This window comes from Ovis canadensis, chromosome 2 (genome assembly GCF_042477335.2).
Source record: "Ovis canadensis isolate MfBH-ARS-UI-01 breed Bighorn chromosome 2, ARS-UI_OviCan_v2, whole genome shotgun sequence".
NCBI classification, from domain to species: domain Eukaryota; kingdom Metazoa; phylum Chordata; class Mammalia; order Artiodactyla; family Bovidae; genus Ovis; species Ovis canadensis.
Window position 1 is genome coordinate 123,237,349 of NC_091246.1, and position 12,374 is coordinate 123,249,722.

At 48.1% G+C, this 12,374-nt stretch overlaps 1 protein-coding gene across 1 annotated transcript in view; it reads right to left on the minus strand.

The window, feature by feature from the left end:
* The window catches only part of MYO7B (myosin VIIB), a 97,419-nt gene that overhangs the window by 67,643 nt on the left and 17,402 nt on the right, over nucleotides 1–12,374 (minus strand). The window contains exons 2-5 of the mRNA XM_069576870.1: nucleotides 9,889–9,930; nucleotides 2,968–3,081; nucleotides 1,755–1,907; nucleotides 198–382 (exon numbers count right to left, since the gene is read on the minus strand). Coding sequence (XP_069432971.1) covers nucleotides 198–382; nucleotides 1,755–1,907; nucleotides 2,968–3,081; nucleotides 9,889–9,930 — 494 coding nt within the window. The remainder of the gene's footprint in view (nucleotides 1–197; nucleotides 383–1,754; nucleotides 1,908–2,967; nucleotides 3,082–9,888; nucleotides 9,931–12,374) is intronic.

Here is a 12,374-nt window from a genome sequence, read left to right on the forward strand (position 1 = left end):
GAGAAGAGTAGGTTCTGAAGGAAGGACATCTTGGAGGGACGTTTCAGGGTGGAGGGGCTGCAGGAACCAGACGCAGGGGGAGCACATTGATTGGGGACCCCTAAGTTGCATGCTGGTCTGGAGAGGTTTTGGGAAGGGAGATGCTCCCTTCTTTATGAGATGCTCAGAAATGGTGGGTGGCCCACCCAGAACCTCACCTGATGATGCAACACTGGTCCCTCTTGCTCTTCTTCATGTTGAAGTAGCAGCTGTTGGCGATGGCAAAGATGTGCGGCGGCAGCTCGCCCACATGGCGCTTGTAGTACAGCTGTACCTGCTCCACGGTGTAGAGGGGTAGCACCTGGAACGGATTCACCGCCACCAGGATGGAGCCTGTGTATGTCTGCGGAAGGGAGGAGGTGGTCAGTGGCCCCTAATCTGAGGATCGGTGCTGACTTGGGATGTGACTCTGCAAGGGCACCAGGCATGGCTGACTCTGGCAGGGAGGCGGGGACTGATTCTGGGCTGAGAGATGAGACTCTTGGCGGCTCAGATCCTTCCCCTGGAAAGGATGCTTACCAAGAACAAGAGCTCCTGGGTGAGGGTGCCTTCACAGGAACGTTAAATGAGGCGGTTTATGATTGGCACTAACATCAACATTGTGGTTACTGTTTAGCGCTCTGTCTGGTATTTAGAAGCGGCTCAATGAAACTGGACTGAATGCATGAAGCAGGTCTTCACCGCCTCCCACAGGGGCCTCAGTGAGGCTGGGCCATCATCGCAGCCCTCAGAGTCCTCCTGGGCCTCAGTTCAGGGCCGCTTGCTCATGTGGAGCCTCCACTGGGCCTGCCAGCCCCTCTGGGTTGGGATGGGGACAGTCATCTCAATGGTCGTGTACACTGACTTCGTTTTCATTTTAGGGAAGGAGAGGACTCAGGACTCTGACAACCAGATAAAAGAATGCAAGCATAAGCTCTTCGGTAAAGGATAAGCTGCAATTCAACTTAATTTATTGCTGTTATTAGTCCCAGGAGCTGAGGCACACTCAGCCAGTGTGAACTCTGAGTGCCTGGTCCCTGCCCTCCAAAGCCTCTCTCCTCTCCCACCCTGCCCTCTATTCAGAGGCCCCTGCTCTGAGCATCCCAGGATCAAGGCTGGTCAGAGGTCAGTGAGCCGCCTCTCCCTGTGAGCGGCCCAGGCAGGTGGTGACACCCCTGGGTCACACCCACTCACGGCCAGGCTGGTGTCAGTTTTGGAATACCACCTCACCTGGTAAGTCTGCGCTGGAGCAGGGATGCGAGCTTCCCATCCATCACAAGGCCTCGGGGGAAGCACCTGCATCTACCTACACGGCCCTTCTGGCCATCACTTCATAGAAGGGCAGGGCTCTTCTGCTTGGTGACCCTGTCTCTGCCACATAACCGGAAAGAAACCAGGCAGAAAACTACTCTCCCACAGCCTCTGATCCCCTCGGCCATCAGAGCAGGCCTGCATCTCAGCCACGGGTGCGGGGGAGAGGCAGCACTTGATCTGTATACTATATCCTGGGCAGTGTGCTGGCACATGCAGGTCAGCTATCTGCAGACTTGAAGCCTTTATGCCCCTGCTTATTTCGGACTGGGGAGCAGGGATGGACGAGCATCCTCACACTGCGAGGGTGTGGGGCTCAGGGACTAAGCCAGGCGTGCCTGGGGCACGGTTTGCTTCCCCAGCCGCCTCAGCATGTGTGGCCCAAGCATGCCGTGGGGGGGCACGCATGGCCAAGGGAGACTCACGTAGATCTTGTGCTGCTGGTAGCGGATCAGGAGGTTGTGCACCATGCCTGCCTCATTCAGGTCCCCCAGGCGGATCATGTCATCCACACCCTGAGCTGAATTGGGGTGCATGGAGCTGAGGGTGCCAAGGTCCTCCGCTTGGATCCAGTGTTCCTGAAACAAGGGCACAGGCTCTCCTGACAGGTGACCTCTGCCAGGGCCAAACTCTCCTCCATGTCCTCATTGGACTGGCTGCCCTGGTGGCCCACACCTGGGAGGGTTGGTCTATGGTGAAGGCCAAAGGATCGAGTCAAGCCGAGGCTGGAGTCAGCACATGTCTAGGGCCAGGGGTCAGTGTGTACTGGGGCTAAGGGTGAAGTTGAGACCAGGGTCAGAGGAGTGTGGAGCCAGGAGTTAGATATGGCTACAACTGGGATCGGGGTAGCTTGCAGCTGGGGTCTCACAGATGGCTGGGATGAAAGTGTGCAAGTGTTTTTTTTTAATAAATGATGTTATGTCATTTTGCAAATAGGAGACATTATTGTTAATATGTGACTGGCTTCCATACTATAGGGTTCACAGGCCACACTCTAGAATTTTCTCCTTGGAGGCCAAGTCTCTACATGCTTCACTTTGCAGACACTCAGCAAAGAGGGCTGCCCAGGGAGGACCTCAGTGACCAGCTGGAGGCCCCAGTCTGCAAGTCCTTCCCCTCTGCCCCTCCCCTGCTCCTCCCCAGCCTGCCAGGTGACTGAGCTGGTTCCCCAACAGGTCACCCTGAGCTTCCTACACTCTCATCTGGGCTGCTTTGCTCCTGTGAGATGGGTCTCCTTCTCCTCCTCATGTGCTGGGGGGCCCCCCTCCAGGCATCTTTCTCATGCACCTTTCTCTCCCTCACTTATCCTGTCCTTCCTGTTCACCCTGCATTACTTTGAAAACAAGCTTCTGTCCCTTCCCCCTCTCTGCCCCAGCCCTTTTCCCACTTCACTCTTTCCTGCTCCCCTAATTGTCCTAATTTTCCATCTTCAAACCTGCTCCCTGCTTCTTCCCTATAGAAGCAGTCACAATGCCCGCCATGACAGGACTCCCCTGTGGTCTATCCTGCCACGTGGTTCCCAGACTTGGGCTCTATAATCCCTGGTGTTGGGAGCAGCACCAGAGAAGGGAGGGGGCTCAGGGTTCTGGACGGCAGCTGAAAAGGCTGAGCCTCTGAGGAGTGTGTGGCCATACTCACCTTGCCCTCATCATCTTCAACCAAAATTTTGCCAGGCTTGGTTTCTTTGATGATGCCCCCGATGGCCACCCTGGTCTTGTCGGCAGGGGTGGGGTTCAGCCACACGTGGTCACCCTGGAGGGCAGAGAGGTCAGATCCACGTTGCACCTTCCCCTTCCTGCTCAAGACTCACCTCCCTGGGGGCTGTCCCTTCCAACCAAGAGATGCCAAGGGATCTCTTGTCCTCCCTGTCCTCCCAGCTTCCTCTTCTCCTCCTCCTGTTTTTTCTTCTTCCCTCTCTCCTACCCATCCCTCCCCAGTCCTTTCTTGTTCTTGTCAAGATGTTAATGGGTGATGGCAGGGGAAGCTCCGCTGGCCTGGTTTTTGCAGGAAAGTGTCCCCTGTGAGGTGCAAAAAGAGAGTCTCTGCCCTTTGACTAGCCCTATAGTACCCAAACCCAGTGTCTAGGGGAAAGCAAAGACTGAAATCTCACTAGGTTTCTTCCTGGCCTGCAACACAGCATTAATCCACATGAACCTCTTTCTGATCCAAGAAAGCTCACCCTACTGAAAGAGAAGTAATCCCACAGGGAAAAGCACAGGTCTACACACAAAGATACTGAAATGTAAAAGGAGGAAAGGAGCAGGTGAGTAACACTCACCAGGGGAAAACAAAATGCCACAGAACAGTGGAAGGTTGTAACCAAGTATTTCACCACGATTTCCAAAAATTTACTGAGCTCAGATATTAGACACTGAGACGGCTGAAAAGGATGAGACATGAATTGGCAGAGCTCAAAAGAGAGATGGAGGGAAACAAGTAAGTGTGGGCCAGAAGTGAAAGCAAACTGGGAACAACAACAAGGAAATAAGCACTGCTAAAATCAGGGTAAAGATCAAAGGTCACAGGAGAGGAAACGTGAGCAAAGTGACAAAGAAATGCAAACAATTAGGATGAGGCAGAAGAGCATAGATATGGAAGGCAGGCGAGAATACAAACAACTGAAGTGCGCAAAGAAGGAAAACAGCAGGGGGCAGGGCGGGCGGACAGAAAAACCACTCAAAAATATAATTCAAGACAACTTTCCAGAAATTAATGAAGGTTTGGATTATGGGTAGAAGATACACCATCCTTTCTTTGAAATGATGACAAAGAAAAATCAACTCGAGGATAGATACTGATCCTAGAGTTAATTTTTTGAGGGGTAGGCAGATAAAAAGACAAGTACCCTTATAAGGAGATAATTCAGGACAAATTCAAATCATATATGAGGGCTGAACAACTCCTACAAAGACCTCAGGAAAAGAGCAATACAGCTATCAGAATGGCCATTATAAAAAGAACAGAAAATAACAAATGCTGGTGAGGATGCAGAGAAAGTGGAGCCCTTGTACACTGCTGGTGGAAATGTAAACTTGTGACACCACTGGGGAAAACAGCACGAGGTTACTCAATACACTAAAAGTAGGATTATGATCCAGCAATTCCACTTCTGGGCAAATTTCCAAGGAAATTCAAAGCAGGATCTTAAAGACATATTTGCATTTCTATGTTAATTACAGCATTATTCATAATAGCCAAGAGGTAAAAGCAACCCAAATGTCCATTGGCAGATGAACAAATAAAAATGTAAAATACACAGTCATCCTTCAGAATCCTCAGGGGATTGATTGCCGAAGCCCCTGCAGATACCAAATCCATAGATACTCAAATACCTTTTATGAAATTACATAGCACAGCAAGTACTACACACTATGGGATATTAGTGCAGTCCAGTCGCTCAGTCATGTCCAGCTCTTGGCGACCCCATGAACCGCAGCACGCCAGGCCTCCCTGTCCATCACCAACTCCCGGAGTCTACCCAAACCCATGTCCATTGAGTCGGGGATGCCATCCAACCATCTCATCCTCTGTCATCCCCTTCTCCTCCTACTCTCAATCTTTCCCAACATCAGGGTCTTTCCAAATGAGTCAGCTCTTTGTTTTGAGATTGCATGCAGCCTTAAAAAAGGAGGAAATTCTGTCATATGCCACAATGTGGATGGACCTCAAAGACATTATACCAAGCAAGAAAAGCCAGTCACAGAAGGACAAATCAGTATGATTCCATTCAGAGAAAGTGTCTAAAGCAGTTAAAATCACAGAAACAGAGAGTGGAAAGGCAGTTGCAGGGGCTAGAGGAAAACATGGAAAGTCATGTTTAACTAGTGAAGAGTTTCAAGTGCACAAGATGAAAAGGTTCTCACATCTGTCACACAGCACTGTGAATATATATAACAATATTGAACTGTATACTTAAAAATGGTTCAGATGGAAAATTGAATGTGATATTTTTTACCACAATTACAAAAATAGAAAAAAGAATCCAATAATTTTTTTACCCAGCCCAATTGTCATTTCTGTATAAAGATAATAAACATTTTTCAGATGAATATTTTCTCATAAGTCTTTTAGAAAAATTAACTAGGGGACAAATTTCAGTCAACAGTATGAAGAATGAATATAAGTCCAAGAATGAATATAAATCCACACCAACATACACAATCATGAAGTTCCAAAATATTTGGGATAGGGAAAAGATCACAAGAACTTTCAGAGAAAAATTAAGTTTCATACAAAGGCTCAAGAATTAGAAGGGTTTCCAACTTCTCCATAGCAATGCTGGAAATCAGAAGGAGTACATGTTTTCACAATTTTCAGGGAAAATTATATCTAGTATGGAATCCTAAGTCCAGCTGATATTCAAATGTGAATAAACATAGCTTTAGACGTGCAAGTTATTAAAAATGTTTACTTCATGTGCACCCTATCTCAGGAAGCTACTACAGGTTGTGCTTAATCAAAACAAGAGAGTAAACCAAGAAACAGAAAAACCTTGGGTCCAAGAAAAGAGATTCAGGTAAAGGAGAGGTGAAAGAAATGTCCAGGGTGGTTGTGAAGGAGACCCCATGATCCTGAGATGTGTGCCTCAGAAGTAGAAGATGTGAGTTTAGATATGGCATTGGAAGCTCTGGGAGAAACCTTCTCCTGAGGACGACATTGACTGAACTCCCAGATGAATCATTTTACAAGGATATTGACATACCTGGGAGAAAGCTGGGTGGAGGTAGGGTGAGGTGGTGGTTATGTTGTGATAAGTACAGAGAAAACAAAGCAGATAAGGAACAAGGTAATTACAGTCTAGCACTTAGAGTACACTTCAGGGTTCAACTGAGAGGAACATTTTCTTTCTTTTTTTTTTTTTTTTATAAAAAATGTTTTCTTTTATATTGGAGCACTGCAGATGGTGATTGCAGCCATGAAATTAAAAGACGCTTACTGCTTGGAAGAAAAGTTATGACCAACCTAGATAGCATATTCAAAAGCAGAGACATTACTTTGCCAACTAAGGTCCATCTAGTCAAGGCTATGGTTTTTCCAGTAGTCATGTATGGATGCGAGAGCTGGACTGTGAAGAAGGCTGAGTGCTGAAGAATTAATGCTTTTGAACTGTGGTGTTGGAGAAGACTCTTGAGAGTCCCTTGGACGGCAAGGAGATCCAACCAGTCCATTCTGAAGGAGATCAACCCTGGGATTTCTTTGGAAGGAATGATGCTAAAGCTGAAACTCCAGTACTTTGGCCACCTCATGCGAAGAGGTGACTCATTGGAAAAGACTTTGATGCTGGGAGGGATTGGGGGCAGGAGGAGAAGGGGACGACAGAGGATGAGATGGCTGGATGGCATCACTGACTCGATGGACATGAGTCTGAGTGAACTCCGGGAGTTGGTGATGGACAGGGAGGCCTGGCGTGCTTCGATTCATGGGGTCACAAAGAGTCGGACACGACTGAGCGACTGAACTGAACTGAACTGAATAGTTGATTAACAATGCTGTATTAGTCTCAGGTGTATCACAAAGTGATTCAGTTATGCCTATTCATGTATTTAGTCTTTTTCAAATTCTTTCCCCATTTAGATTGTTACATAATATTGAGCAGAATTTCCTGTACTATACACCAGGTCCTTGCTGGTTATCCACTTTAAATATATCAGAGTGCACATGCCAATCCCACACTCCCTAATTATCCCTCTTCCACCCTTCCCCAGAGAATCATAAGTTGGGTTTGAGAGGAGCATTTCCTTAGATAAAATAAGTAAACCCTGTAATCTGGGATTTAACAATTTGGGGAGAAAGGAGAGACACTGTGAGTGCTGTGGGCAAGGATAGGAGTGAGGAGCTAAGGCCTTTCTCACCCAGTGGAAAATTAGTTATAGATGATGCCTGGAATAAAAAACTCAAGTGGCCCTGTACACACGGAGAGAAGTATCAGAGAATTAACTAGAAGGTCAGTGGTGGTCACCTCTCTGGGAGAGGAAGTGGGAGACTGATTCTTTAAACTGTGTGTCTATAACAACTGTATAAAACCGAAATCTAAATGAAAAAGAACAGCAAAAACAGTTGCTACAGGATATAGAAGACCAGCCTGAACAACATACTGGTTTCAGTGAACTAACTGAATCACAGCAGGAACCTCAGAGATCTAGAGAAGGTTTCTTACAAGGATGAAATTCCAGTGTGAAAACTGCACTGCGCTGCTACAAGAGCTGCTGAAATCACCAAAGTGAGAAAATTATCAAAGACAGATGATGGGCATCTCACACAAGCTCGATACTAACCAGAGATGAAAAAGAGAGAGAGACCGTTTCCAATTCATACTGAATTTTAAGATGTCAGCCCAACATGAGCCAGAAGAGTAAATAAAAGAGCTGTAATGGGACTTTCATTCCCTCCATTTGGCCAAAGCTCTCCGAGGAAATAAATGAGAAGCCAAGCAGCAGCAAGTAGAGCTTCTTTATGAACTCAGATGACTGCAGAAGCAGCCGAATCAGGGAAAGAATGAGCAAGAAGAGGCAAAGAAAAAGCCATCAGCTGCAAAAAAAAGTAAAGTCGATATGGAGATTCAAGAAACAAAGGATGGGGACTTCCCTGGTGGCACAGTGATAAGAATCTGCCTGCCACTGCAGCAGGGTTCAATCCTTGGCCCAGGGAGGTTCCACGTGCCTCAGGGCAACAAAGCCCCTGCACCACAACTACTGAGCCCACACCCCAGAGTCTGCCCGCTGCAACCACGGAAGCCCCTGCCTAGAGAAGCCGCCACAGTGAAAGCTCAAGCCCCGCAGTGAAGAATAGCTTCTGCTCACCACAACTGGAGGGAAAAAAGCCCGCACAGAGCCATGGAGGCCCAGCGCAGCCAAAATAAGCAATAAACAAATAAATGATTAAAAAAAGAAGAGGAAATAGAGCCTGAGGGACTTCCCTGGTGGTCCAGTAGTTAAGACTCCACGCTCCCAAAGCAGGGGGCCAGGTTCCACCTCTGATCAGGGAACTAGATCCCACACACTGCAACTAAGAGTTTGCATGACACACGTAAAGATCCCACATGACGCAACGAAGATCTTGTGTGCCTCAGCTAAGACCCAGTGCAGCCAAATAAATAAATAACATCTTTAAAAAAGAAATAGAGAATGAGTCACAGAAAGCAGAGGGATCTAGCTCTTCACTGCTCTTTGTGATAAGAAATACCTGACAACTGACTTCTGCCCATGATGCGGAAGAGCTCCTGCCCTAGCCTGAGACAGAAATCACTGCGAGGAATCTCACAGATACAAAGAATCCACTCCCGAGAGACCTGATCCTCAGTCTTCCGAGGTGGGCTGGCTATTCCATCCATTGGCTGAAATGCGCACTGTGGCTTGTCCCACGTGCCCACACACCAGTCTTTCCTTCCCACAGGAGAAAAGATGGGCCTAGAAGTAGCTCTGGGCTGCCTTTACTTAGATAAATGGAGGAGTTAGCAACCGAAAAATACTGTTGTCAAGATATTTTTTTCCAGGTTCTTTTATTTTCTCATTTTATTCTTAAAAAATTTTACTGAAATACATTTGATTTACAATGGTGTATTAATTTCAGGTGTATAGCAAAGTGATTCAGTTATATATATATATACATATATATATATATATATATATTTTTTTTTTCATGTACAGATGTGAGAACTGGACCATAAAGAAGGTAGAGTGCCAAAGAACTGATGCTTTCAAACTGTGGTGCTGGAGAAGACTCTTGAGAGTCCCTTGGACTGCAAGGAGATCAAACTAGTTGGTCTTGAAGGGAATCAACCCTAAATACTCATTGGAAGGACAGATGCTGAAGCTGAAGCTTTAATACTTTGGCCACCTGATGCAAACAGCGGACTCGCTGGAAAAGACCTTGATGCTGGGAAAGACTGAAGGCAGAAGAAGAGGATGACAGAAGATGAGATGGATGGATGGCATCACTGATTCAATGAACATGAACTTGGGCAAACTCTAGAAGATGGTGAGGGGCGGGGACGCCTTGCATGCTGCAGTCCATGGGGTCACAAAGAGTCGGACCAACTTGGTGACTGAACAATTCTTTTTTTACTTTCTCTTCCATGATAGGTTATTACAAGATATTTAGTATCTTTTCTTACTGTGCTATATAGTATGTGTTTTGTCAAGACATTTTAAGCCCTGAGTATAAGTGAGGGATTACTCTGTGCACGTGGCCACCCTGCCAAGGCCAAGCTTAGCCAAACTCATTTTCTTCAGGTAATACAATCTGGTGGTTCAGCTGGTAAAGCAACTGCCTGTAATGCGGGAGACCTGGGTTCAATCCCTGGGTTGGGAAGATCCCCTGGAGAAGGAAACAGCTACCCACTCCAGTATTCTGGCCTGGAGACTTCCATTGACTGTGTAGTCCTTGGGGTCGCAAAGAGTCAGACACGACTGAGTGACTTTGACTTTTCCCTCAAATTCCCTGTGTCTGGTATTTTCCTTCCAAGGTCACACTGCCTTACTTCTTTCCTTGGGAGTGGTTTGAGTCAGCATTTGGCAACTCCCACGAACAACCCCTTGATGGAAGAGATGCAATTCTTACCAGTCTCAGCCCTGACATCCTGAGGCAGCTGCTCCCGACAGCCTGTATGCAGAGAAAAAGCAGAATGTCAGTCTTCATAACGGAGAAGGCAATGGCAACCCACTCCAGTGCTCTTGCCTGGAAAATCCCATGGGCGGAGGAGCTTGGTAGGCTACAGTCCATGGGGTCCCTAAGAGTTGGACACGACTGAGTGACTTCACTTTCCCTTTTCATTTTCATGCATTGGAAAAGGAAATGGCAACCCACTCCAGTGTTCTTGCCTGGAGAATCCCAGGGATGGGGGAGCCTGGTGGGCCCCCGTCTATGGGGTCGCACAGAGTCGGACCGACTGAAGCGGCTTAGCAGCAGCAGCAGCATTCATGACCATGAGTTGGCACCCTGGCGGTAGGGGCCACAGTGCTTATCAGTGTAGCCCTGAGTGCCTGGCACGGGGCCAAGAAAGGACTCTGGAAAGAGTGGATGGATGTGTCATAGTCCCACGGCAAGTGTTAGAGGAGACTCTCTCAGTTTCTTCAGCCCTATCTCATCTTTGAAGTGAAGTGAAAGTCACTCAGTCATGTCCGACTCTTTGCGACCCCAAGGACTATACAGTCCATGGAATTCTCCAGGCCAGAATACTGCAGCGGGTAGCCTTTCCCTTTTCCAGGGGATCGTCCCAATCCAGGGATCGAACCTAGGTCTCCCGCGTTGCGGGCGGATTCTTAACCAGCTAAGCCGCAAGGGAAGCCCTATCTATCTCATCTTTACTGAACGTCTATTTTGCACTCGGCACTCGGCTCAACATAGGGAGCTGGGTGGTTCTGAACATGCTCAAAACAGCATCTCTGCCACCCAGAAATTCAGACTGTGTCTGGTCAGACATCTGTGAACATCAGTCATTACCATACGTCACACAGAGTGCTGAGGGAACCAGCCAGCAGAACTTGAGATGCAACATACTTGATCTAAACCTCAGGTACCCACAAAACACTGAACCCCCATTTCATTCATGGGACTCAACAAAGGAAAGGTGACCCATTATCAGTAACAGAGCTGGAAATTCAGTCTGGACCTGCCTTCTTTCAAACCTGTCTCAGCGCCTGGCTGCTTCTGGTACCCGGGGAGCATCAGGCAGGCCTGAGTAACTGCCCCCTAGTCGGGGAGGGAAGGCGGGGCCCTGATCTCAGGAGGAGCCCCGCCCACCACCAGCCCCGCCCTCTCTGTATTGAGCATCCTGACACAGAGACTGGCTTTTTTGTTCGTCTCATACTCCCAGCTTGTAATGCAGACCTGCCCCTGGGAGGAACTTAGGAAATATCTGTTCAGCGAAACAGAGAAGGAAGCCCTTGGAGAGGGTGTCCTTTGACGTTGGCTTTGTCAGATGAGCAAGAATTCACAGTGGAAAGAAAGGGACACTCTCTAGGGATGCTGTAACTAGCGAAGGCAGAGGGAAAAGCACAGAGGATGCGAGGTCAGCATGTTTGGGTTGAGCAGACTGGGGAGGTGAGAGAAGTGTCTCGTAGGCAGCGGGCAAATGGGACAGAGAGTCTTTGCCTCTTTGTTCTGCTGAACAAAGAATTTTCTCATTCCATTTTTAACTTAGTGCATGGGCATTAATATGTTTATGGCAATTTATACCTCCCAGCATTCGTTGGAGCACCTAAAAAGTAAAAGGCAATACTCAGACTGAGATTCCTTGAAAGAGGCTACAGCTCTTTCAAAGAGAGGCTGATCCATCTTACCACCTTACATACCCCAATGAGGTGGCAGGTGGGGAAGAGGCAGGGGGCATTTTCTATCTCTGACTCCCCACTGTGGCCCAGGCTCCTCACTTCTCCCCCCAGCTAGGAATTTGAGGCCTACCTGTGTTCTTCAGCGCCCTCACCCATGGCGCTGGCCTCCGTGGACATCATCCCTCTCCAGCCTCCAGGATCTGCCCCACAGGCGTTCCCCACCAGTCCTGCCATCCCTGGGGGTTGAACCTGCCATGCGGCCCTCCCAGACTCCACTGCCTCCACTTCCCACAACTTCCCCTGGTCTTCCCACATCCCAGAACTTCTCCACTCCAAAAGCCATGTCCTCCGAGGAGTTCCCTGGCAGTCTACTGGTTAGGACCCCATGCTTGCACGCAGAGGCCACGTCCTCCAGCTGCCACTCAGCCGCCACACCCCAGACCAGCGCCGGGCCCTCTGCCCATGGCAACTGGTCCCTCATTTCATCACAACTCCTCAGCTTCTGCTTTTCTCCCCAGTCTATCAACTATCCTAGCTTCATCTCTGTCTCAACCAGCCTGGAAACTGAACTTAAATCTTTTTTGGAACAAAGTACTTTTGTAAGTACCCATAAATGGAATACAAGCAGTACAATGAGCTGCACACTCTGTGGACCCCTCTGTCCACCTTCACTCCTGTCCTGTGAATGTTGTTGAGTCCTGCTCTCACCTTGCAAAGTCTGAGCATTCCAAGGATGGGTCACACCATCTTGACAACAGGGACCAGGGAAATTTC